Source organism: Diospyros lotus, chromosome 2 (assembly GCF_014633365.1).
Source record: "Diospyros lotus cultivar Yz01 chromosome 2, ASM1463336v1, whole genome shotgun sequence".
Lineage (NCBI taxonomy): Eukaryota > Viridiplantae > Streptophyta > Magnoliopsida > Ericales > Ebenaceae > Diospyros > Diospyros lotus.
This window is the reverse complement of record NC_068339.1, coordinates 38,414,261-38,441,651: the sequence shown is the minus strand read 5'-3', so window position 1 is coordinate 38,441,651 and position 27,391 is coordinate 38,414,261. Positions and strand designations below refer to the sequence as shown.

The 27,391-nt window shown below is 36.0% G+C and overlaps 1 protein-coding gene across 6 annotated transcripts; it reads right to left on the bottom strand.

The window, feature by feature from the left end:
- Positions 1-2,854: 2,854 nt before the first annotated feature.
- Positions 2,855-25,943, bottom strand: LOC127794110 (protein REDUCED CHLOROPLAST COVERAGE 3). Of its 6 annotated transcripts, none has more exons than XM_052325006.1 (24): positions 25,778-25,943; positions 25,470-25,569; positions 25,285-25,346; positions 25,095-25,187; positions 24,895-24,967; positions 23,101-23,391; positions 22,944-23,008; positions 13,633-13,764; positions 13,293-13,334; positions 12,668-13,204; positions 11,500-11,651; positions 10,333-10,837; positions 10,009-10,071; positions 9,823-9,924; positions 9,201-9,518; positions 9,026-9,118; positions 8,766-8,867; positions 8,568-8,672; positions 7,948-8,081; positions 7,482-7,665; positions 7,191-7,322; positions 6,598-6,710; positions 6,443-6,521; positions 2,855-4,829 (listed from the first exon to the last, which is right to left on the bottom strand). In XM_052325006.1, exons 2-24 carry the CDS (start codon positions 25,537-25,539, stop codon positions 3,147-3,149), a joined length of 5,130 nt encoding a protein of 1,709 aa, XP_052180966.1. In that variant the 5' UTR covers positions 25,540-25,569; positions 25,778-25,943; the 3' UTR covers positions 2,855-3,146. The 6 variants fall into 6 exon arrangements, with proteins under 6 accessions (XP_052180966.1, XP_052180967.1, XP_052180970.1 ...); XM_052325007.1 differs by having other exon boundaries at positions 25,470-25,580; positions 25,778-25,925; XM_052325010.1 differs by having other exon boundaries at positions 25,470-25,565; positions 25,778-25,897.
- Positions 25,944-27,391: the final 1,448 nt, after the last annotated feature.

Here is a 27,391-nt window from a genome sequence, read left to right as displayed (position 1 = left end):
AATTACCTTTCTTTTCAAACCATACCTTATGTTTCAGACAGTCTTTTAGATAGTGTCAATTTTTTTTGCAAAAATGACATCTATCCTTTTTGCGTTCCTTACTTTTAGCTTGAGAAGCATTAGCAGACCTTTTTCTTTTCTTAAATTGGTGGTCTTTCCCTTCATTCCTTTCCCAACTTTGTGTCTAGCAAGATTAACAAAGTGACTTTCTTGATTCTTTAACCTTTTCTCTTTCAAAACAAGCATACTGGCTAATTCATTCACATTCCACTTATCATTAATAGTGTTCTAGTTAATTTGAAATGGCCCATACTCAAAAGGTAGCGAGTTCAAGACAAATTGTACTAGAAAGGAATCATCCATAGTTGATCCCAGGGACTTCAATCTTGCTACAATATTAGTCATCTCAATAATGTACTCTTGCATAGCTTACAATCTATTAAACTTCATGGTCGTGAGCTCTACCATTAGCGTACTAGCTAGTGACTTATCAGCAGAACGAAAACGTTATTCCACAAAATTCATGTATTCTTTTGCACTTTCTGTTTGTAAAATGGTTGACTTAATGTTGCTAGCAATGGTCATCTTAATAAACATAAGACAACCTATTACTATGTTCCTATGTTGTATAATATGACCTCTCCTTCTCACTACTTGTATCTGTAAGAGCAACATGTTTGTTCTCTAATAGAGCCAAGTTAAGATTTAAAACCTCTAAGCGAAAATTGACTTGCTCATTCTATTTGAGAAGTTCAAACCATTAAATAGAGTAACAAATGATGCTTGTAACTAGATTGTAATAGTTGCATCATGATAAATGCTCATAATCAATTTCTTAATAGATTAAATATTAAAACATTAAATATAAAGTAGTTCTCCCTTTGGTAGGCACCATTATACATTATCATAAATAAATGTCATATATTAACCTTATTAGGTGAATAAGATATTTCTAAGTAAATACATTTGATATCTTTGGATACACAAACGTATTTTGTTAAAATACTAATATACCTTGATTATGCTCACTAATCATGACTAATGATTTACCTTTGAGTAAATCTTGAAAGTCTAATGATTAGTAAACACAATTTATCCATCTAATATTTTTATAGGCATTTTAATACTATGGATAAATTGTTATTTATGCATGTGAAACATTCTAGTTTGGTCACTTTGGTGACTATCAAACTATAACAATAATACATGCATTTTTTCTATAATTGCAATTGATATTTATGCATGTGAAACATTTTAATTGGTCACTTTGGTGGCTATCAACTATAGCAATAATACATGTATTTTTCTCATAATTGCAATTGATATTTATGCATGTAAAACATTCTAGTTGGTCACTTTGGTGACTATCAATTATAGCAATAATACATGCATTCTTCATAATTGCCAAGTATAGTCTTCATGCCCCCAAGGCACAAGTCGAGCAATCGAATGAGCAATATGTCGATGTCAATTTGTTGGGTTGCGAGTTCGATTCTTATCTTGTGCAAAGGCCAAAAGTCCAATCTTCGATTTATCTCCCCTGATGTAATCAATGGCACGAGCACTAGGAGTAGCATAAGGGTGATCATCCCAAGTATAGCCTTCATAATTTGTACTAAAAGGGATTTTTTTTTTTTTTTTTTTTATAAATGGATCGGTTTAGTGGTCGAGTCAACCCAACCCAAATCTATGTTGATCCGATGCAACAAATCGGATCCAAAACCTTAAACAACGGGTTAAGTCTACTTGATCCATCCTTCAAAATCGAGTTAGACGGGTCAGACCCATCATTTCAAATATAGCCTAGGATTTTTGCAACACCAATCACCATTGCCATCATCACCGCCCCTTTTCTCCTTCTTTGTAACTTTATTGTTGGCAGCTTTAGCTGCCGGCTTTCTTCCTCCTTTAGTGACCCATCTAGCCTTCGGTCACCGACAACTTGCGTGACAGAAAACCATCTATAATGATTACACATGGTTTCTTCCATCAAGATAATCGCCATCTTCTATTACTCCATTATGCCATTAATTCCACTAATCGAGCCACATTACGAAAATATATTTTTAAATTGCAAGCCTCAAGGTATATAGGTGGGTGCCCCCTTGTGGACTTTAGGGGATAATCCCAACTCCACTTCTCCATATGTTAAAGGCTCCATCTTCATGTAAGCTAAAGGTGTGGTGTGTAGCTACTTAGAGGGGTGTTTCATTTTACTTTATTGCTCCCTTACCTTGAGAGAGGGGTGTCTCACGATGAGCTTCCTTAGCTGGATCATCTAGCCCAAGAATTTGTCTACCAGATTTGGCTTTTGCAGAATCTGTTAATTAAGGAGGTTAGTTGGTGACATAGCACTAATGGCATGTAAGATGGTTGTGTTGACATAATAGGCATGCCTTGGTTGTGGCCTTCTCCATCATTGTAATACCACTTTTCAAGAAATTATTGACGAAGACAAACCTCATATATGAACTTTATTAGAAGCACGTCACTTGTACCCTTTTGCATGACATTTCAAAGTTTCAATCTTTTTTATGTAACTTTAACCAAATCTCTTGCAAGTCCTTCGGTTAAAGAATGTCAAATTAGTGCAAGACATAGATAATGGTAACCACTTATCAGATAACAAATACTTTATTTACGTATGTTTCACAGTAATATGTTTAGATTTATCATTATCAATTTTTATTAGATCCTTCAACACAAGTACTTTATCGTTACTTAGTTCACGATCATTTAGTCATAAAAAAACAATCTACAATCTTACATCAACTAAATACGCTTAGATCTGAGTGCTTCGCTGTAAAATCTCCAACACACTTTCTCCACAGGAAACAATGAAAAGAGAGATTCATGGATAAAACTTAACTTCTTTTATTTATTAATAAAAGGAAAACCTCTCCATCGGAGATAAGAAATCCATCTCCAGGAAAACATCTGAAGTTGGTCTTTTCATGGATACAACCAAACTTCTTGTTGGCATTTCAAACCCTCCCTCCCTCCTCCTTCGTTTTACCTCAAATCATTTCTACCGTGTTAGAACTGTGATTTGAAGAGATCTGTGTCATACTTGGAACAAACAGAGGAACACCTCAACATCCCTTTTTGCTTGAAACTTCCATTTTTGGGTTCTCTTTTTGCTGGCATTAACGGACAGAAGCACATATAGATTGCTGATTGTACAAGCCTCTTACCCCATTGGTGAACTGCTGTCTATTCCTTCTCCTCTTTGTAACAATCACAAAACCTTCGCTGTCACCATTCTTGTTCTTGTTTGTCTCTGCTGTTCTTGTCTGCTCACTAGTTTCAGAAACCAGGGCTGGCTTACCTTCATTCCCGTGAAGAATTTTTATGATTGCACCGTCATTCGCAATTGCTTCAGAAGAATTTTCTGAGTAGTCGAACTTCTTCTTGCTGACTGCAGGCTCCTTTTCGGGATCCATATTCTGTTTAACTGATTTCACAATGAAGCTAAGCAGTATCTGCCTTGCTATCTCTGACTTCTCTGCATCTGAACTGCTTTTCTTCAATTTGCCGCCATCTTTAACTTCGTTACCAACCTTCTTGGTAAACTTTTCTTCTGCAGAAAACTCCTTACCGATAGTAACCAAAATATTTGCATCAGCTGAATCTTCTGAATCATCACTTCCTGGACTCGTACTGCCAGCCCTTCTGGGAACAAATTCTGGTGCATTTGGGTTCATGATTTTTGAACAGATTCCACCTCGTTCTGTCATGCTGCTGTGATATTTTGGAAGTCCAGGTTTCAGGTGGAACGAATGGGTAGCCCTATAATATAGAGGCGATCTAGGGCCACAAGGAACTCTAGCTGCAACTGGGGGGAATCCTACCGGTTCTGCGAGCATGTCTTGGCTGGCAATAACATCATAAACACTTGTTGCAGCAACAAAATTTAATGGTTGAGTGAAAGGAAAGGTCCCTGGATTGAATGGTTTGGCTGCAGCTGAAAGCTTGCTTCCATTTATTTCTGCAGGTTTTTCCAGATTAGTTGAGCAGGGAATCCCCTCTAGTTCCGAGACAGAAATTTCCACCTGAGTACCACTTTCATTTACATCTTTTGTGACTTCATTATCTTGCATTGCTGCTTCTACAGCACCTCTGTTGCTTCCATCCTCATTTGGCATCTGGGGTGGACTACTGATGTCTGTATTAGTTTCAACAGTTATTTCTCCTACGTTCTCTAGCAAAGGCTTTGTAACTGTACCTGGAGGTGCAAGAGCTACTTCTTTGTATGATACAGATTTTGAAGCCATGGTAGTGAGCGAGGCAGGACTGGGCAAAACTTTGGTAACTGAGATTGAGGAAATTCTGGCAGAGGGAGTCTTTGGCTGCACTTTACTTGAATCCTCTCTGGCACCCGGACTGGCAACAGCATTTGGATGCTTCGATAACAATGGTTCCGTTGAAGATGTCTTTGGCATTGTTTTTTGTTCCAGCAACATCGATTCTCTCCTGTAACTGCTGTCTCTAAAATTAGAGTGTTCAGAACTGTTGATATTTAGCTTAGCGAGAGTGGGGCGTCTGCGACCAAACTTACGGCCAGAGCCATTTCCAAACCGGACTTTGGAATTGGCATCCTGCCATCCTTCATCAGAGTTAATTTCTTGGACAACTTCACAGCAAACCGTAGGATCAATCCTAGAGATATTGCTGCACTCAGGTTCTTTACTGAGAACAATTCCAGGCTTATCCTCTTCCATGTTGGTTTCTACTATCACTGTGGCCTCTTCTGTATCAAGATGAGTCACACTGTCACTGGCCATTGAATCATCCTGCACTTGCTGGGATTTGCCACTAAGCTGCAATACCTAAGAGATAAGGTACCGAAAAGAATATAAGCATGCCATGTCTCCTGCTTGAAAAGGTTTTAATTGGCACTATTTCCTTGTCTCTCCTGTTATAATGTCAGTAATAACTTCTGGTTCTTAATACTGCAAAATTGGGTTTTACATGCTTCTAGATTTAGTTCTATTTTAAGAAGGGTAAATTGTCCCCAGACCCCTATGCTTTGGGTCATTTGCCCATAAATCTTGTGGTCTGTAAGTAGGTCTGTAAGTAGCTCTGAAGATTTCTGTGATTTATTTGTTTTGCTCAAACATTTCCTCCGTCCCTAACAATATTAACTAAACACTAATTAACTCAAATTAAATTAATTAAACTCTAATTAGTATAAATGTAATAAAAAACAAAACATAAAAATACAGAAAATAAAAGCCCTGTCGGCCAGTGACTGGACTATCCCCGGCCGACGGTCATGGGTGTCCACCTCCATGCTTGGTTCATCAAGCTCTTCCCCGACTGCTCAAGTACATACATGTATATGTTTTGATCGAACTAGGGTTTCAAGTGTTTCTAGAAGATCCAATTTGAGATTTGACTCCTGCTCTATTGGTTGTGGACTTAGGGTTTACTGTGGGTTCAGCAATGGGTTCCACTCACAGCTTCTCCTCCTCCTGTCTCCCAATAGGCCCTTTTTTTGTACTTTTATGTTTTTTTTATAAAATTTATATTAATTAAATTTAATTTAATTAGTATTTTAATTAATGTCATTAGTAACGAAGAGGTGTTTGAGCAAAACAGATAACCTTTAGGAATCTTCAAAATTATTTTCAAACCACAAAGGGTCTCTAAGCAAAACGATTGAAACCATAGGGATTAGAGGAAAATTTACCCTTCTAAGATTTTAACTCTAAGAAACTAGTTTTGTTCCATGTATGGAAATAAGAACTACAAAAATAATTGATATAAATAAACAGACTATCAACCATCTGATAATCAACTGAAACAAATGCACCTTCCCAAATTACTGAAATGAGCTATATAGATCTGTTTGTCCTAGTTGGTTCCATAAAAGAAATTTCCGTCAAACACAAGGCATCATACCCTATTGTGGCCTCAATCTGTCTCCTCCTCGGCCTTGACTGTTTCTTTTGACACCCTTATGTTGATTGTATCACTGAATTTCTAAAGAAATTTCAGTGATGTAAGCCAAGTTTTCCTGTCATGTGTAATGCTTCCTCATACGTGACTGGAAGGTCATAGGTTTGAGTTGTAGAAATAGTCCATTCGCAAAATAAAGAAAAGGTCACATACAAAAGCAACCTTTCCCTAATCCTAGAAAGCAAGGGACTAGGGAGCCTTGAATCCTGCAAACACCCTGTTATCTTCTTTTTATTATTATTATTTTTTTTAATTATGTGTAATACAATGTCTAAATCTTTAAACCACATGCAACTTAATGGTATTCTACCCTTCTTCTCTTTGGAAATCTTGGCACTCCCAGTGGTCTCTAATACCAAGGAAAATAGTTAATCTAATGCTACAGACTTGAACTTGGACTGCAGAGATCAGATAGCTTGACTGACCGTTATACAGAAGATTCTGTGTTCAGTTACGGAGAGTAGAGAAAATATCTACCTACCTTTGAACGCCTTTTCCTCTGCACTTCACTTCCCTTTGAATCTTGATCAGGATTTATATAGTCAAGGAGATCTGACACACTGCAAGAGCAGATCAACTTTTTGTATCACATGAGAGAATCACATAAGTTTTAGGGAAAGTAACTTGTATCGTTACCTAAGGTGGCCTTTACTTGCAATGGATGCATCTGGCTTTGGAGTACCATTCCGTGCCGCTTCTTGCTGCTCTAAGGCTTTTGCTTCAAAATATTCAAGCCATGCAGCAGCATCCTGTATAACAAGACGCATCATTTCAACAATATGCTTCTACGACTTTGCTACGCTCTTGAAAGCTGATTAACCAGTAATCTGATTCTGTTTTCAATTAATTTCAAATTTTAAAAAAATATTTACATCCAGCTATACCTGAATTATATGAAGGTTCTATAGCAACTAGATTGTAAGTCAATAACTACGCTGATGAAATTTCACCATTGCATAGCTGCCAGAGGATTATTAAAGTAGAAGAAATAGGTGTTACATTAATTTGTAGGGCAAGTTTAATCTCTTATCCTCCTATATTTAAGGTGATTTAAGTCTTTGATTCAAACAATTGCAATTTTCTAAAACAGGATTCTGTCCATGCTAATCAAGTTTGGATACAAACTTACCCCATCAACAATAGCAGAACAGCCAAAGGACCCAGTAAGGACTGGTTACAGAACGTTATAAAACCAATAACGAAAGCTAAATCGTCACATTTATGGTCACCTGAGTTCGAAGATCTTCTGGTCCCAATTTGGCTTGAAGAATCTGCAATGTTGTTTGCTCATGTTGCACACTGAGGGAATATGCTTCCATCAATGAAAGGGCTATTGCAATAGCATGATAACTGGCAGCAGTCTGTCAGATAGATGAATGAGATTATCATGTTAGAATCTTATGGATAATTTCTGTGCTATCAATAGACTATTTCATGTATATATGAATCATTACGTTGTTTGGGGGCCCGGGGGGGGGGGGGGGGGGGGGGGGGGGAGAGAGAGAGAGAGAGAGAGAAACCTGTATGTGATCTGTTCCTAGTAATCGTTGATTGCATTTAAGGGCTTCATGCAGGTATCTGAGAGCAACATGAACATTTCCCATGCCCTCTTCCATCATAGCAACATTTATATAAGTTGCAGCTGTATTTGGATGTGAGAGTCCACATGTAAAATGAAGAAGGAACAAGGCACGGTTGACATACCTGCCACAGATGGACAAGCTCCCATCAAAGAAGTATATAAAGGAAATAAATAATAGCACCAGCAAAATTCTCTAAATTCCTCCAAAAGGAGTAATACAAGTAACAAAAATGTGAGACATTCATGTAGGTGTATAGCTCCACATTATACTCTTATATAGCAGAAAACTCCCAACCCTCTCCTCAGAGAAAAAATAAGTATGAAAATGCTTTGAAACTGAATCCAACATGCTTGGACAGTTCTTGTAAACCAAAGGCAAGAACATGGATGCATATTTAACTCACTTCAAAGCCAATTCAATGTGTTGGAGGCGATAGTAAAAGACAGAAAGATCGCCATAGCTTTTCATTGTATCTGGATGGTCAAGCCCAAGTTCCCTCTCGTTGATATCCAAAGCCTTCTGTTGGTATATTGTTGCCTACACAAATAAGAGAATACATAAAAGATGGTGGACCAATCTGGCAGCTTTTACAAGCATTCTACAAATTGCAAATTGCATGCCTAAATGACAGGATATCCAACGGAGAGAGTGTGTATTGCTCCCCCAAGAAAACTCATAAATTTAATAAATAACAGTTTCACTTCCTATATATTATTACTTTGCCCGAGTTGCATCACTGCTTAAAATGCATATCATATACATCTTAATCTCAGATTTTACAGCCCCAAAATATATAAAGTAGGTTACAATTTGCGTGCATCTCTCAATAGAAAAATTCATAATTGAAGAGATAATATGCAACTTCAGTTAAAGATAATTGCTAAGCTGCAGAAGAACAGAAAAAACATGTATACTGGTTAACTTATATGCAATGAAAATCCATGTAAATGAAAACTTATAAGTACTGTGGAAGATACCTGATTGAACCCTTAGAAAGTATGGGAATGTTTCTATGGAAGATACCTGATTGAAGTCTCCAGTGTGGTAAAGAACGACAGCCAATAGACTGTATGCACTTGCAGTTGTTCGATGATAAGGACCACAAACAGCTATCATCTTCGCCAATGCCTTCAAAAATCAAGTACAGGAACTCAAGAATGACTTTGGTGCTAATTAATAATAGAAGTAAGTAGCTTCTCATAGATTGTATGAATTTAGTACCTTCGTTCCAAAGTTGACAGCATCTTCTAGCTTTCCTTTGTCTAGCGCACTCTTAGATGACTCTAATAGAGTCCGCCCATCAGCAGAAGAACATCCTACATGCTGTATGGCACAATTCAGACAACTATTAGAAAGACATTACCACTGTATATAGATTGTAAAACAATAGAACCAACAAATTCCATGAATGTGTGTGCACGCTTGCATGTGTGTGTGTGTGCATGCGTGAGAGAGAGAGAGAGAGAGAGAGAGAAACCTACTTTACAGACTGGAACCATGCTAATAATATCAGACTTCTTAAAAGGGTTTGTGCTTTCCATATCATAATCTTTTGTAAGCAACTCTAATCCAACCTGATTTTGAAAGTAAATAAAAAGAAATCTTAGTGTCATTTGAAGCAAAAAAGAATTGAAGTTGGTAAGAGAATATCCTAACCTTATGGCATAGTCCTCGAAGAATTGATAGCTTCCTTAAGTTTTGGAACTCATCCTTTAGCCTCCACCCAAATCTTTTGGCCAAAAATGTCCTCAACCACTGCAATCTTAGGACGGAATCATCATGCAAGTCATGATCATTGTCTTTTACTCTGCAGCCCCCTAACAAGAAATTCAAGCATGAAGCTATTGCCGTGGATAAGTCTGACACATTACTGACTGATGCAACAACGGCTTTAAGCACATGCTTGAAAGCTCGAGTGACCATCTCATGAATACAGAGCGACTGTATATGGGGAAGCTTCTCAGCAAGTTCAACCTGGTTTTAATATTGAGATCAGAGTCAACATAACTAATGTGAATACTCAAACAGGATTAAGTCATGCTCCGTATGGTAATCTAACTTAAGCAGATAACTGATGATGGTGGTTATTGAAGTTGTCATTGAAGAAAATGCAATAATCTCAACATGAAGGATTTTCAGAAGCAATATTGCAGTCATACCAGGGCCAGAGAACTAGAACTGTGCATTTCAATTTAATATAATCAGATCAAACTTCTTGAGTATGTGTATGTGGGGAGGAGTGGGGAGGGAGGGAGAGAGAATATGGAGGCATACTTACCACGCGACCCAAAGAGCGCATTTGTAATCCTCTTAGATGCATAAAATCAGTTAGAGTGCGTCCATCAACTGGAGAAAGTTCAAGTGATCCAAAGTCTGCTACCTAAATAAAACAAGAGATTAAGACTTGGTGGTAAGACTGGCAAATTTTGACTTTGAAAAGAGTCATTTTATTAATAAACATTACCAGCTTAGGCAAAGCAATTTCATTGTAATACTTCTTTGCCATCTTGATGAGTTCATCTGCTGACTGTTACAAGAAGCAAATTTCATAATTCTCAACAGAAAACAAATGAAACAGATAAAAATTGCAGAAACAGGAAACAGCACTAGCATGACTAGAATAAGAAGTGGGGCAGTTTAATCAGTAGAAAAATGAACAATATACAGATGGCAGACTAGTCAACAAATTCATTGATGAATGATCAACATAGAGTGCTAGAGCAGCATAACTGACAGGATAAACTTAAACTGGACAATGCCAAATATATGAGATGAGTCTATTAGATACCTTTAGATGAAGACCTGTTCCAGTTTCTTTCAGACGCAAGAAAGATTCTTCTGAAATAAAGTTCTTCAACTCAGTCTCACTGTTGGACTTGCCATTGTTCTCCTCTGTGCTGGGTACAATATCCAGGCTGTTGGCATAGGAATCGTTTTCATTATTATTGGTGTAACTCGTGCTATTTCGTTTCTTTTCCCTCTTCTTCAGCCTTTTAAATTGCTTCCCAAGTCCTTTAACTTCCAAATCAGCCTCATTATCATCCTGAGAATTTCTCAAACTGTTATCACTAGGTGTTTCCTGCTTTTGTAGATGCTGCACCCAACAAGAACCAAGTTCCCATCTGATAGAACTTTCAGAGGCACCTGATTTCTCGTCTAACTTCCTCAAACTCTCCTTAATCACTCTACGAGGCAGAGATCTTGAATTATCAAGAGAATCCAGTTTAGACTGAGATAACTGCCTTCCTCCAGAGAAGTCATCCTTACATGACTCATGAAGCCGAAATCTTAAGCTGCAAAAAAGTCCTATTCAGTTAGTCCACTACCCGTAAATATAGCACACGAATATACAACAATATAGTAGTTTTGTAAAACGTCCATTCAGTTAGTCCATTGCACGTGAATATAGAAGCATACTTCCAATCACTTATATCCCTCATAGAATTAGTTAGCATTATACTGTCTTTATTTTGCTATTTTTTGTCGCAATGGGTCCAAGGATGTTGTTGCAAACTGAAACTAAATAATTAACAAAGCCCTTATGAATGATTTTTATAGCCATGAAATGGGATTTCCAATAACCAGTTGGAGGAACATAGGGGAGCTTGAACATGGACCAAAAGGGTAAAACCATTTCCAGAATGTACTTATTCCTAGTCTACTGAACAATCTTTAGCCCTCTCAGTTACACATCAAACACATAATCAGATGGTAGACTGAGCATGTATTTTCTTATAATGCTATTACTTCTCTTCACTACAAGCAGGGACACTGGGAATTCATAGTCTTTTGCAGTGAGATGGTAATTCTGGTGCCAAAATGCAATCTGATGCAATAGGAAGAGGAATATATACACACACACAGAGGTTTATAACAGATTGCTAACTCTTTCAGCACCTTTTGTGTTCTTCAATGCATTTGAGCCAACAAAGACATTTGGATTAAAGACACTAACCTATTGACATTGAGAGCATTAGCTCCTCCATCAGGCTGATCATCAATTACTATATCTTCAGTCATGCACTTTCTCTTCACTTCACCAACAACCTTTACAGTTGCAGTGTATCCACAATATCCCACAACAACCACCCCCAAAGATGACGTATCCTGCAAAAGTTTATAAGGTTGTTTCACTTTTCCTAATGAGGGAAAGAGTAGAAACAGGAAATAAATAAATGGAAAATACATATATATCCTTGACGATAAGATCAGTGGTCTCAAGAAATTCAGCACAAAAATAATATTTCAACTCTTCCATTTCCAGATTTGCTTCAAAATTTAATATGTATTTGTTGGAGAAGATAAAGGAGAAAATTTAAGCTATGACCGAGAGGATAAGAAGAGAAGATATTAAAGATAAAGATAAAGATAAAGGAGATATTCAGCTGAAAGGATAAGGATATTCCTTAAAATCAGATAAGGAAATCCTGGTTTAAAATTGATCTTAATCTAAAGTATGTCGTTGTAAATCTATACCTAAAAATTAGGAGTGTAATCTAGTCCTAAATACTAGGAGTTTTCTTAGGAAACATTGTGTATATATTTGCATACTACGATTCAATGATTCATGGAAGTTACTCCATTCATTAAACTTCCAGTAAGTTTATTTTTCAGTATTATATCTCACCCTTGGAAATCATTGATGCAACACTCAAATTCCAGAATATGACCCAAACTATGGAAAAATGGTGCAAGGAAAGAAATCTTAACAAGATAGCAAATATGCTGATATGGTATGGAAATGATTAGAAAACTAGAATACATGGATTTGTTATGATACAACCCCAATTAGATTGGATTTAGTCTAGAATTTGATCCAATGGCAAAAATTGGATTTTTGCAGGACCAAATTACCAAAAGTTAAGCATATTGGGTGAAGACTTGGCTGACTCGAGATGATGAATAAAAACTTAATTCGAACTGTTTTAGTTGCTAAAATAATCCTTCTGAAGATCTAGGCATTGTTTACCTCAAGTAACCGTAATGCGACTGTAGAAGAAAACCAAATGGAGGACATAGAGGCATGGTTAATCCTATCTATCAACAGTTTGATTCTAAATGACACATTTTGTTACTCCAAATAGATAAAACATAAAAATATATTGCAGGGGGGAAATACTTACACGAATAACCACACTTTCGTCAGCAGTTACCCCTTTAAGTAAATTCCATTCGGCAACTTTGACAGCAGACATACTCAATGACTTGCTATCAATAACTTTTATTTCAGATTTGAAGCTTGCATCTCCTGCATCTCGTTGCACTTTAATATACAGATCTCCCACTCGATCCTCATGCAAGATTAAACCGGAAAGAGAATTCAATGAATTTTTCTGTGCCTTCATTGAAGACTCTATTAAATGGCGTATCGCGGAAATAGCTTTGAATATTGAGACATCAATAAACAGGCTATGAAGCAAAAATGCTTTCCGGTCTCGAACCACCCTTTCCTCCTCAGTTCCACAAGGCATGCTTGCCAATATTGCAAACTCTGTCGCCCATGGTCTAGAATCGTATTCACCATGTCTTCCTTGTCCTCCACCATTCCCACCCCAATTCTCATCTTCTCCAGGAAGAGGCAGGAACTTTGATGGAGAATCAGAAACTGATGGAGGAACCAGCCAGGTGTTGGCACGAAAACCATATGGAAGGTTACCAAACTGGATAAAAAATACCAAAGTTATTCAATATGTATTTCAGCATTTTATGCTTGCAGGGATGCCCTATGAAAATAAATTAAAATCTCACCTTATTATGTTCCACAAAAGCTTTCATCAACAATTCGTATGTCTGCACACACACCAAATTGAAAGGTTATGTATAACTAACCAAATTATGAAGCCTTATCTTTTCATATGTATAGTAAAATTGAAAGTGCCAAGCTGCTATACGGGTTCGTACTTAGTCCACTTGCCAAGTTTATTTAAATTTACACAAGGTGGACAAAATTTGATCTCCTCTCATGTTTCTATTTTTTATGTTGGCGTGTATCTAAATATCATGGAAGAATGGCATGTAATGAAGAAAATGAGAAATCAAATGCCCTGCACAAAAGATGTAGCTTATAAAGTGAAACTAAAGTGCTTACATTGGCAAAAGCATGGCTGAGCTGCTGTAGAAGATCCACCAGAGAGTGGCTCTGTAGAGATTGTTTTCCCAAAGTGTAGAACCCTTTTACTGATGCAACTACTTCTATTAGCTTCCCGTTGCAGATCTTGATCTTCACAAGTGAATTGCAAAAGCAAGAAAATAGAATATAAGTCTGGTCAATGGACAAGCTCAACAAGCAGGAGATTATATTCATGACTCAATCAATAAATTAACTGTCAAACCAATTATGGCTGTTGACTATTGAAGATTATAGAGTTATTTTGTTTCTAGAATGAGTTATTATGTTTGCTTAATTTATGGGATTCCAGTTTCCTAATGTATAGGTCTTTTTCCCTATTAGGTAGTTTCCTAATGTACAGGTTTCCTTATTAGTTAGTTGCTAGTTTCCTTGTATGAGCAGAAACCACCTTAAATACTGATGTAAATGGTTCTGAATATGTGAAGAAATTATCAGAAAGTCTTCATGGTATTAGAGCCTCTTCCCTAGGGCTTCTCTCTTTCTCTTCTCGGCCTTAATTGCCGTTACATTCCTATGGTTCTGCCTTCATTGCAGTTCCTCTTATTCGTTCTTTCTTCTCCTTTGGAATATGTCAACTGATTCTACTGATACTACTTCAGCTGCTATGGGTGAATCTTTGGCCACATCAACAACTTTCACCACGACAGGAACGAGGAATTATTTCCAGAATATGAACCCACTCTACCACCTTGATCAAACTAACTACCTACGATGGGGTTAGGTGGTTCGCACATTTCTTTAAGAGACGTGGAAAGATAGGTCATCTCATTGATTCTAGCCCAAAAGAGGAGGATCCAAGATTTAGAGCATGGGATGAGGAAGACTCAATGATTATGTCATGGTCATGGAATTCCAAGAAACCAGAGATTAGTAAGAATCTAATGTTCCTTACCACTGAAAGGGCCATATGGGAGAATCTACAACAAACATACTCCAAAAAGAAGGATGCTGCTTTGATTTATGAGTTGAAGATTCAAGTTTTCTCTACTAAGCAAGGAAGCATGTCTATTACCGAGTATTATAATTAGATGAGAGGACTATGGTTGGAAATTGACTGCAACCATGACCTGCAATTGGAGTGCAGATATGATATTCGTGTTGTTCAAGAATTCCTCAAGAATGATCGAGTATTTTAATTCCTTGTAGGATTGACTGCTGAATATGATCATATCAGAGTTCAGATTCTTGGTAAGGATCCCACACCAACTCTCTGGGAGATTTTTTTAATTGTTCGTGTTGAAGAAAGCTAATGAGGTGTCATGTTGGAACCTTGTACACAAGAGGCTTCAGCAATGGTCTCTTGTAGACCTGGAGGAGGAGGGAATAAGTGGAATGACAATCCACAACCTGCTGAATTTAAGAAAACATCCAATAAAGATGAACTATGGTGTACCTATTGCAACAAGTCAAGCCACGCTCATGAGGACTGTTTTAAGTTGCAGGGCAAGGCGCAAGTTTTGGCACGGACTGGAGGTTTCAAAGGCCAAGCACACAATCAGGCTAATGTGGCCAATAAAGAAAAGCCACTAACTGAAACTACAAAACAAGACAAGGAAGAGTTCACAAAATTCAACAAAGAAGACATAGGGTGATTGAGATGTCTCCTTGACTTCCTCGACAAATCTTCAAGTTCTTGTTCTCTTGCCAAAACTGGTATGTGTCTCATGACTGGCCATTTTAAAGCACCAAATACTGAGCAATTGAGTAGATGGGTTGTAGATTCAGGGGCAACTGATCATATGACCCACAATGTCACTTTCTTTGATTCATATAAACCTACTTTAGGAAACCAACAAATCACTGTAGTTGATGGTTCTCCTACTGACATTGCTAGGTTAGGAAACCTTTATCTTACTCCTTCAATATCCTTTAAGAATGTCCTTCATATCCTGAAACTTTCAACCAATCTTATTTATGTTCACAAAATCACTAAAGAGCTTCATTGCAAAATAATCTTTTTGACTTTGATTTTGTTTTTTAGGATCGAACCTTAGGGACAACGATTGGATTTGCTAGAGAGCGTGACGAGTTGTACTATCTTGAGGATCTGGGAGGCTATCAAATAAAGGGAACCAAATCCACCCTCTCTCAAGACTTTTTAACTACACAAAATAAGAATGCAATCTGGGCACACCACCTTCGTCACGGTCATCCACCTTTTCCTCTTTTAAAACACATGTTTAGTTCTTTGTTTAAGGATATAGTTGCTTCAAATTTTCAGTGCAAAGTTTGCCAATTTGCAAAACATTCTCGTACTTCATTTCCAATAAATTTAGTAAAAAGAAGCAAACCATTTTCTTTGATACATTCTGATATTTGGGGCCTTCAAAAATTCATGATATTCACGAGGCAAGATAGTTTGTAACCTTTATCGATGACTGCACTAGTACTACTTGGTTGTTTTTAATCAAAGACAAATTTGAAGTTAGCTCATTGCTTCCCCAATTTTAAAAAATAGTTTCTGCTCAAATCAAGGAAAAGATAAAAAGGTTTCAATTAGTTAGATAATGCCAGAGATTACTTCCATCAAAGTCTTTCTTCTTTTTTCACCAAGAACGACATTATTCACGAGTCTTCATGTGTCAAAACACCACAACAAAATGGGGTTGTAGAAAGAAAAAATCGTCATCTCCTAGAAGTCACTCATGCACCTCTATTTCAATCAAATGTTCCAAACTACTAGAGATATGGCAAATGTTCATTACTGGTAGGATCACTCTATTTCAGTTATTCATGACTGGAACATTTGACTGAATGGGAAACCATATTGGTAATCCACTCCATAAATGTATATGGAACCATATTGCTAGACTTTGAATGGGAAATCTAGCAATATGGTGTAAAAAAAGCATTTCTTCATGGGGATTTGGAAGAAGAAGTGCAAATGGAACCACCACTAAGGATTGATGACAAGTTTGGCCCTAATAAAGTTTGCAAACTGAAGATCAATCACCAAGAGCTTGATTTTGGAGGTTCACTAAGGCTATGATGAAGTTAGCAAAGTCATGGTGACCACACTTTATTTGTAAAACACTTGGGTAAGGGAAAGATCACAGTATTATTGGTATACATAGATGATATCATAGTTACCGAGAGTGATGAAGAAGAGAAGATAAGACTGAGAACTCAATTAGCTCGAGAGTTTGAAATGAAAGAGCTTGGTAGTTGGTAGGCTAGAGTACTTCCTTGGGATTGAAATGGCATACTCCAAACAAGGGATATTTAGATCCTAACGAAAGTACATTCTTGACTTTCTCAAGGAGATGAGTACTCTTGGATGCAAAACTTTGAGCACTCCTATTGACCCAAGTCATCAAATAGGCCAAGAAAGCAAGGAGGGAGCAATTGTTGATAAAGGATGCTATCAAAGGCTAGTAGGAAGACTGATGTATCTCTCACACACCAAGCTTGACATTGCTCATGCTATGAGTGTAGTTAGTCAATTTATGCATGATCATAAGGAAGAGCATCTACAAGCAGTTTAGAGGATTCTCCAGTACTTAAAGGCGACTCCAAGAAAGGGGATTATGTTCAAAAGGGGAGGTGACCTGATAATAGAAGCATACATTGATGTTGACCAGGCAGGATCCCTTACGAAAAGAAGGTCAACCACGGACTATTGCACGTTCATAGGAGGAAATTTGGTTACTTGGAAGAGTAAGAAACAGAATGTTGTGGCTAGATCAAGTACAGAAGTAGAATTTTATGTTACGGCTCTTGGTGTTTGTGAACTTCTTTGGATCAGAATAATCCTAAAAGATTTAATGATCAAATGAAGTGGATCAACGAAGTTATACTATGACAGTAAATCAGCTATTAGTATAGCTCACAACCTAGTTCAAGATGATTGAATGAAGCACGTGGAAGTGGACAAGCACTTTATCAAAGAAGAGTAAGAAACAGAATGTTGTGACAAGATCAAGTACAGAAGTAGAATTTTGTGTTACGACTCTTGGTGTTTGTGAACTTCTTTGGATCAGAATAATCCTAAAAGATTTAATGATCAAATGAAGTGGATCAACGAAGTTATACTGTGACAGTAAATTAGCTATTAGTATAGCTCACAACCTAGTTCAAGATGATTGAATGAAGCACGTGGAGGTGTACAAGCACTTTATCAAAGAGAAGATTGACAGTGGACTCATCACCATGCCTCACGTGGCATCAAGAAACCAATTGGCCAATGTTCTAACCAAAGGATTAGCTACTTCGAGGTTTCAGGAGATCGTTGGCAAGCTAGGAATGGAAGATATCCACTCACCAGCTTGAGGGGGAGTGTTGACTACTAAAGATGGAGTCGTTTTATTTTTAGAATGAGTTATTATGTTTGCTTATTTAGGGGATTATAGTTTCCTAATGTATAATTGTTTAATATATAGGTGTTTAATGTTTTTTTCCTTATTAGTTAGTTTCCTAATGTATAGGTTTCCTTATTAGTTAGTTGCTAGTTTACTTGTATGAAGGGTGCGGAAATCACCTTAAATACTAACGCAAAAGGTTCGATGAATATGTGAAGAAATTATTAGTAAGTCTTCAGTGACTAACATATCTTCTTTTGAAAAAGGGTGTCACAGTGCCAAAGCTCCCCACTTTGCAAGGCGCGTGGGAGTGCTGTTTTATTTATTTATTTTATATCCTTCCTGTTGTTTTTTTGTAAAAAGGCTATTTCCACTCGAACTTGTGACCTTCTAGTCACAAAAGAGCAATCTTCTTGTTGCTACTAAGGCTCTCCCTCCCTAAATATCTTCCTCTAAAGAATAGAAACACTCCAGTTGCTATTGTGCTCTATGTCCAATTGAGTGACATAGTGTATTTGATCATTAGTTATATTTTTCACAGTATTAATTAATAAAGTGAAAATAGTTCATTCATGTTAGTCCCACATTTATATTTTACATGAATAAGTCAATAGATTATAAGGTAAAAGAATATACAGTTAAAGATAGTACGAGACTTATATGTTTTAGTACTTAGTCCTAAATGTTCCTGGTCATGGGATATTCATATAGGTATGATTACCTAGATAGACTAGCATATTTTATCCTTTGCTTGAAAACTGTGGCCAGTTTAAGTCACTTGTATAGAGACACTAAAGCAAACAATTGTTTATTAAAGAATAATTATACAGAACTTGACCAAACTTCATGGAACTATTCCATGAAATATTACAAGACTGTCAATTACAAGTTTCATGGTGTATCAGTGTATGTGGTCCTTTAATCTGTTAACGAAAAGGTTTTATACATTCATATTATTTGGATGAACATGACATATTACAAGATGTCACTGATGGTCATAGAGTTCCTGAGAATAATTAATTAGTTAACTAAATTATTATTCTCACAAAAAGGGAGAATTACAAAAATTCTAATTCAAATTAATTGAAAATATTTTCAATTGATAAATCCTGATGAGATTATCATTCCTTCTTAGTACCAACATAGATTGAACCTAAGTGGTCATAGACAAAAAGAGGCTGTGAGAAATTAGAAAGTAAAAGAAAGTTAATTGCACACTAAAATAGATTTAGCAGGGTATATGTTTGATATGCCAATTTATGTCCTTAATGATTAAGGATAAATTATTAGAATAACATGGCAACCGTAACTTCTCATATAAAAAGAACAGAACCAAGGGAGTTAGCACTCCATATTATTGCGATCCACATCCTTTCTCCCTCTCCAAATCCAAACAAGTCAAAAAAGCCACTTCAGGGACATTTGACAAGGTTTTGCATTGATGGTTTCTAGTTCTGTAGTTTGTGAGACAACCTTGTATAGATACACCTAGAGGCCCTACACTTGTGGGAATTGTGGACCTTATGCAAAGAATCAAATAACAAACAACTACAAATTACACTTGGAGTGAATTTCATTATGTGTTTACTTTCCTTCTAGGTAGATTTTTGTGTAAAATCATGAACGTGATCTTTGTTGCATGTTTTAATATGAGTTATCAAGTTTTAAATTTCTATGCATGCATGTCAAATCCTGCAGATTCCAACAAAAAATATGATATAGTGAAAGCCATATACTTAGGACAAGATATTAAGGGCTAATTTCTTGGAGATGCATTCTGTCCTGTATGCAGAACTAATCTGATATGGCAGCTGAGCAACGACTTGTTGTCAAGTATGTTGAGGAGGTTAGGAGTTGAACCTAACAGTTGGATTGATTCTGACTTTCGTACAAGTCAACATTGAGGCCATGTGTTTACCTTGGGAGGAAGAGCCACAAGTTGGAGGATAAAAAAACAGTCTTGAGTTGCTAATTCCATCATGGAGGTCAAGCACATGGCTATATCAGAAGCATCAAAGTAAGTTGTTTATCTCAGAAAGTTTTTTTAGGAATTTGCAATAGTACTACAGGAAAAAAAGTGTTACAGTCAAAAGATGTATTGTGATAACAACTCAGTCTAAAGACTCTAGAGACCACAAAAAGGAAAAGCACATTGAAAAGGAGATTTTGTCTCACCAAGAGAGCCCAACAAGGAGATATTGATTATGTAGACTTTTGGCTGTAAGGTTTCACATAGGTATGGACCTGAGAATTAATTAAGAAATTGTTACTTCAGGATAAGTGCAAGAATTTGGAATTTATATTCCATGAAAGTCATTTTCTTATTATGGATTATTATTAATAAAATTACTCTTACATTTATATTATTTATTTAGACATGATATTTTATTGGATGGCCATAAGACCAGCTCTATTGTATGATGCAGAAGTTGGGCAGTTAAATATCAATATATGACAGTAACAAAGTTGAGGATGCCAAAGCAGATGTACAACAATATGAGAAAAGAGAGAAAAAAGAGTATTAAAATGAGGTTATTCATAATAAGACTACAACAACACTTCGTAAAGAAAAAATATGCAAGACGTGCTTAAGATGGTTTGGACACATGAGATGAAGATCAATAGACACACTTATGGGAAAGTAGAAGGAACAGAATAAGGTTGTGGCAAATGAGGTAAAGAAAGACCAAAAAAGAATTGGTGAAAAACTCTTGGGCATTCATGTGATATGAAAGATAATGGATAGAAATTATTAGAGAGCTAGAATCTGTCAAGACCCCAAGGATCCTCAAGGATATAATAGTAATTACGTATTATACGTGTTGTAGCCTAATAGGATAGATTAGGTAGAGAATGGCATAGATAAATGATAATTGAATTCAGATTTCTCTCTCAAGTCTGATCTCTCTCGTTTTCCTCTAATTCACTCTCGTGGTTCTATTATGACCGCATTTCTCCCCCAATTCTTGCTGTATTTCCCTCCCTTTCAATCTAATTTTCCCTCCAAATTCTTTGTATTATTGGTTTCTACCTAAAATACCCTAGTTTAAACCCTAGGATCATGACATAATCTAGGTAGCCAACCCATCTAGTGAGATCAGGTCTTGGTAGTGCTGGTGTATTTAGACATGATGTGAGCAACTACATACAATGCATGAAATATGAAGAAGTTTGAACTGTAAAACTCCTTAATCTATTATTCGGATTGGACACACACAAACACACATATATATTACAAATGGTAACTACCTCTATAGAGATAGTTAAACATAGAAAAAACTGTCTAACTTAGGAAAACAAATAACTATATAATGAATCAATTAAACTATCCTTATTATTTTGCCTAACTGTCTAACTATTCAAATATTTCTGCACATGGTTTTTTACACACCCCCTCAAGCTAGGTTGTAAATATGAAGTAAGCCCAGCTTGGATCTTCACATCTTCAAATTGAGTCTTTGATAGGTAGTCTCTGGTAAATCCTTGGTATGTAGGAAATCCACTTTCAATTTTTCTTTTTATGAAGTGCTTGTCTATTTAGATCACTTTGAACACGTTGAGTTGTTGCCACTATCTAGTTAGACAACTAAAATATTGGGTGACTGAGAGGTCTACTTGATAATGCCTCTACTACGTCTTTAGTATCGGAATACATCTCCTTTGCAATATCCCAAATTTCTTGTGCCGTCTCGTGGAGGATGAGATTTCTCTGATTTCATTAGTCATGGAATTGACAAGCCATGACATTACCATATTGTGTTTTGTCTTCCCTGTCTTGTACTTCGAATATGTTAAATTCGATTTAGGGGCTTCACCATTAAGATAGTAATCTTTTTCTCTACTACTTATGAACATCATAACTGAATGTCCATTAAAACTAGAAATAGCGAGAACTTGAGAGGAAGAAGCAGAGACTATTGTGGTGAAGAATGCCATTGGGACAATGGAGGAATTTTCTAATCAGAAATGCTCTGATACCATGAAAAAGTTTGAACTGTAAAACTTCTTGATATATTATTCAAATTGGACACATATAATTGCCTCTATGGAAACAGTTAAATACGGAAAAAATTGCCTAACTTAGGAAAACAAATCACTATATAATGAATCAATTAAATTGTCCCTATTATTTTGCCTAACTGCCTAACTGTTCCTATGTTTCTGCACATGGTTTTCTACAAAATATTATTGGGACTGGTAGTTGCATTTAATGTAAATTATTGCATTGAAATGCAATAAAATAATTTACCATTAACTATAATTCTTAAATTAGTTTATAGTTATATAGTAAATTTGAAGAATTCATTCATAGACCAGAAGGCATGCAACCTTTATGAGACAGAATGGTTTGTTGGAGTGGCTGTGACTTCAGGTTGGCGTGTTGTTGGAGGATAATTGCATTGTACTAGTTGTTAGAACATGTTCCAATCTTATTGAGATTGTTCCTACAACATGTTAACTGCAAAAATAAATAAACAAATGAAAAAAATATAATCCCTATGAGATTAAAGGACTTGCTTTTTTACAGCATTTACTTAAGACTTAAAATGAGTGGAACCGTTAATGGTCACCGCCTCCACATTTCGAGCAGATAATATTGAAGAGTTAAACTTCTAATCTCCAAATCCACTACTCTCGTTACAACAAGAAGAGAAATTATCATCTTGAGACAACAATAGCATCAACAATCACAAGTCTTAATCTTACTAGTGAAGTCGACTACATGAATTCCAGCCCGCCAATCATTATTTATTCAAGGCCATATCAACAACCCCAAACAGGTCCTATGTTAAATAGTAACCACACATATAACGCTTAAATAATTTGACAAAACTAACATATTTCATGACATGTCTAAGATTTCTGACCTGTATCTATTTCTAAATAACCACCGTCTTTTCCCACTCACTTTAAAAAGAAGGGGGGACCATTCAGCACCGAAAAAGACAAGCGAGAGAGAAAGCAAAGCACCTGCATTTGGAAATAATCGCCATTTTGCCCTTGATCCTCTTGCTTAAGCGGCAGTTTCTCCAAATCTGCAAATTCAGAAGGATGAGAGAAGCTTCAGATCATTCAATAAAAGCAGGGAAAAAAAGGAGAAAAAATAGTAAATAGAGGGAAAACTCACGTAGAATTGGAGGAGAGAGGTGAGAGAAAGAGAAGAACTCGTAGAAATCGGAGAGCTTAGGTAGGGGATGAATTGCCGCCATTTCGTAGCTCCGGGAACCCGGCGAAGCCGACGGCGACGGCTCCGATGATCGGAGGACTTCGCCATTGGAAGGAGGAGAGACTGGAGCCTCGCCGGCAGCGGCGGTCTTCTTGGATCCGGCGGCCTTGGGTTTGGCGACCCGGGTCGTGGCGGCCACGATGTCCACCAGCCTCCGCACGTGCGCCAACGCCTGCGACTCCGTGTAGTCCTCTGTAACGTCGTCACTCGTCAGTGTCAACCATATGTAAATTATTCCAACTTCTTGTGCAATTTATAATTGCAAATTATTTTATTAAATATTTAATTTTATTATATGCGGGTAATTAAGAAATAAGATATTTTACATAAAAAGTAATTTTTTAAATTTCCCAACAAATATTTATGAATAATTTGCACAGATTTCAAGTCAATTTGAACCAATTTAATTATAGATTTAAATTTTTGGACTCAAATAAATAAATTTAAGAGAATTGTTACTAGAAATTATTCTTAAAAAAATCATTATAGTGTCAGAATAAAATTAAGGATTACACATAAATCCGTTATCAAGTTATATAAAAATAAAAATAAAAAACACAAGAAAACGTATAAATAACAAAATATAAGAATTTTTTAAATATAATTTTTAATATAAAAAATAATTATTTAATCTAAAAATAATTAAAAATTTCATAACACATTCAAACAAATTTTAAAAATAAAGAGATTAAAGATGAAATGTTTCGGTCTCTAACTCAAAATTTTTAATTTTTTTTTGTCTCAAAAGTCTTACTATTTGAGTTGAATTATTTATAAAAAAAAATCTATAATTTAAAAATATTTATATAACTTCTCAAAAACTTTAATCAGAAATATTTTTAAATTAATAGACAGGTCTGAATAAAATAAATAAATAAATCACATGGATCACTAAAAATATTTTTAAATAAATAAAATATTTGTAAAATGACCAAAACCACACACCGGTCCGTGCAATTCAGCTTAAAAATGTTTCATATTTTGCTTATAAAAACTAGATAAGTAGTACTTAGGAACTCATAAAACCGACAATAATGGTGCCCACTCAAACCTAAATACAATTTTATAATAATCAATCATTAGAAAAAGAAAAAAAAATATTATTAATACATGACTTACACTTTGACTTACATAATGTAGTTAAAATATCTAAAATACCCTTCAACTCAAGGCAATGAGGTAACGTAGTAAAACATATGATTAAAATACCCCACACTTAAAGTAGTGAGATACAAGAAATATTTTTATCATTTGTAATGCAGTAGGTAATTCAAGGTGTAACACAAGAAATACCAATAATATAGTCCAGGAGAAAATACCCATTTATAATTGAAATCAAACAAGTGAAAAAAGGGGAGCCAAGAATTAACGGCATCAATATCATTATTCATTTTGTCATTAATAGCACTAAAGATGCGTTTGATAAAGTAAAAAATAGAGGTGAAATTGGAATTTCATCCAAATTTCATAAAATTCTATCAAATATTTCTTTTTTATGAAATTTGAATTTCATTTTAGTTTAAAAAGTAAAAAATTTTCACAAAATCTAGAAATTGAAATTCTTTGAAGTGAGATAAAAATTAAAATTTCATGAAATTAGAATTTTGGGCCCACTTTCCACCTCCAATCAAACACACCTAAAGTCTTACTTTGTATAGGACTGTTGTTGATATATATAGGTGAGCTGGAACCTACCTTCAACCATCCGCAGCAAACATGGCTTGAGAGAAACAACCTCCAACCTATCATTCAATCCATGTCCTTTAACCTACACCGTTGAGAAAAATTAAACAAATTTCTCCCACTGATTATCAATCCAACATCCACTGCCCCCACCTTCCCCAAATTAGCCAGCTTAATCAATCATTTATGACTGCGGGATGAAAGAAGCTGACCTCATGGGATAAAGAGTAGTTGGTGAGATGACATGTTCCCACATTGGCCGCAAGTAGCCTCCTCACATCCAGTATTTTATCAGTTGAGATGCCCTTCATTTCCCACAAGATTAATTTAACTTAATTATGATCGATCGAGCAGAGTAATCCAGGGGAATTTTACAGGGTTTCACAGCAATTAATGTTATACCTTGAGAACAAGTTTTGTGTCGTATGGGGTGATGACAGTGATGTCAAGAACACTGGGCACAACTGCAAAGCAACAATGGCAAGAACAGAAGTAATTGATGTGCAAGAATAGAATATTTATACAGAAATGGTACAATTGCCAAATCTATTCATCTGTGTGTGTGTGCGAGTTCGTGTGTATCTAACCTTTCTCCTCTTTCTTCTTCTTATCTGCCTTGGTTTTGTTGCCCTTTGCTCTGCCAGACCTTGGGGCCATTTCTTGCTTTCGTTTCTCCTCCTCTTCTTCCTACGAATCAGCTTTATCAGATTGGAGACAAGTTCAGAAACACATTTCAGAGATGAAAGTAAAATTACAGACCAGCGATCAATGGCTGTGTATATGCACGGAGAAAGGAGTGGGAGAGGGAGAGATGATAGAGAGTGAAGGAAAATTCAGGAGAGAAAGGATTTTGAAGAAGAAGATGAAGAAGATAGGATAAGGGTTTTGGGTTTACCTCTTGTGGATTCGAGAGAAATCCTGACCTCTCCTTGCTGCTTGCCTGATTGCTCTGTCTCCCTGTCTCTCTCTCTCTCTCTCACTCTCTCTCTACAAGTCTCTCTCTCCCTCTCTCTCTAAACACGATACGCATGTGAGGGGGTTTTAAAGGGCAAGAAAGAAACAGCCCATGCAGTAGGACAAAATCACGGCAAGTGGGGGCAAAGAGGGAGAACGGTTGGGCGGGCGCCACGTGGCGGGAGATGATGGGTCAGCTAGTGTAGCCGAGCATTTTGTTTTATCAAATGTTGCCATCCTCCCATCCCTAATCATGGGGATGGGTTGGGTTGGGCGGGTGATTTTTATACTATGGTTTGGACTCTTTTAGAGAATCTCATTAATTTTCTATCAGCATTATTATTCCAATCATATGGCATGGTTTTTACAGTACTCGTCCCTAATTTTTAATCAATACAATCAATTAAAACCCTTCCTTTTATTCATGAAAATTGGGTAGAATTCCGACGAAACTCCTCGACGTTTTTTTCGCCTGGTTAAAAAATATCACATTCTATTTTGTAACATAATTAGTTGATAACATATTCTATTAAAACTTTATTAATAGTATCATTGATCTCAAATTTAAGTTTACGAAGCGATGTGTTCGTGTTCTTGTTTCTTTTTTCCTCTTCATCCTTGCACACAACGAGACTCATCGTTGCGGATATGCCTCAAATCAAAACATTATTTTTTTCGATACCTTTTATACAAAACTATGTAGCAATATCATTCTTCAAGGCAGATTATTAGGGTTGGTGGGAAGACCAATTCTTTAGGTGATTGTTGGGCTGCAGGCACTAAAAACTAAAACCAACCATGCAAATTAAGAGAAATCATTTCATGGTACGGTTGACTTGCAATGTTGTGCTAAAATGAATTGCAAAAGGGTGGAAGGACGTAATTGGAGTCTTCTCCAAAGGATGTTTACTGCATCTTTACTTTCTTCTTCCTCTCCTCTTGGAGAGAATAAAGAAGGGAGTTGGTGAAGAAGAAGAAGACAACCAGAGCACCTTTTAATGGAAAGAGATTGAATATTTTTGTAATAGCTTCTCTTTACTTTGGAAACAAAGTAATAATAATAGATTAGGATAAAAATCAATAGAAATATTTTGTAAATCTCTTATAAAATGGTCATTGTATCTTAATGTTTGTCACCAAAATAATTAAATTTTGATTTTTGTTACAATTTAGTTCCTTTTTTTTTTATCCGTTGTCAAATCTTACTATTGAAAACTATCACGGGATAAATTACTATAAACCTCAAAATCACTTGATTATGGGATTTGTGTTCATTTTAACATTAAGTAATTTTTAGCTTTATATTAATGTATATCATACAAATTTTCATTAACACAATTTGATGTTATTGGGATACTTATTTGGATGTGTGTATTTTTAAAAAATTTCATCACATGAAAACACAGTGAAATTTAACACAAATCATATGTAATTTGAATATTTAAATAACGCAATATTACATCACATGTAATAAATTAAATGCATACCTGGTAAGGAGATCCCAAGAAGGTGTAGAAACAATTTCTACAAGTAGACATTTTCCTCCTCAAGTTGT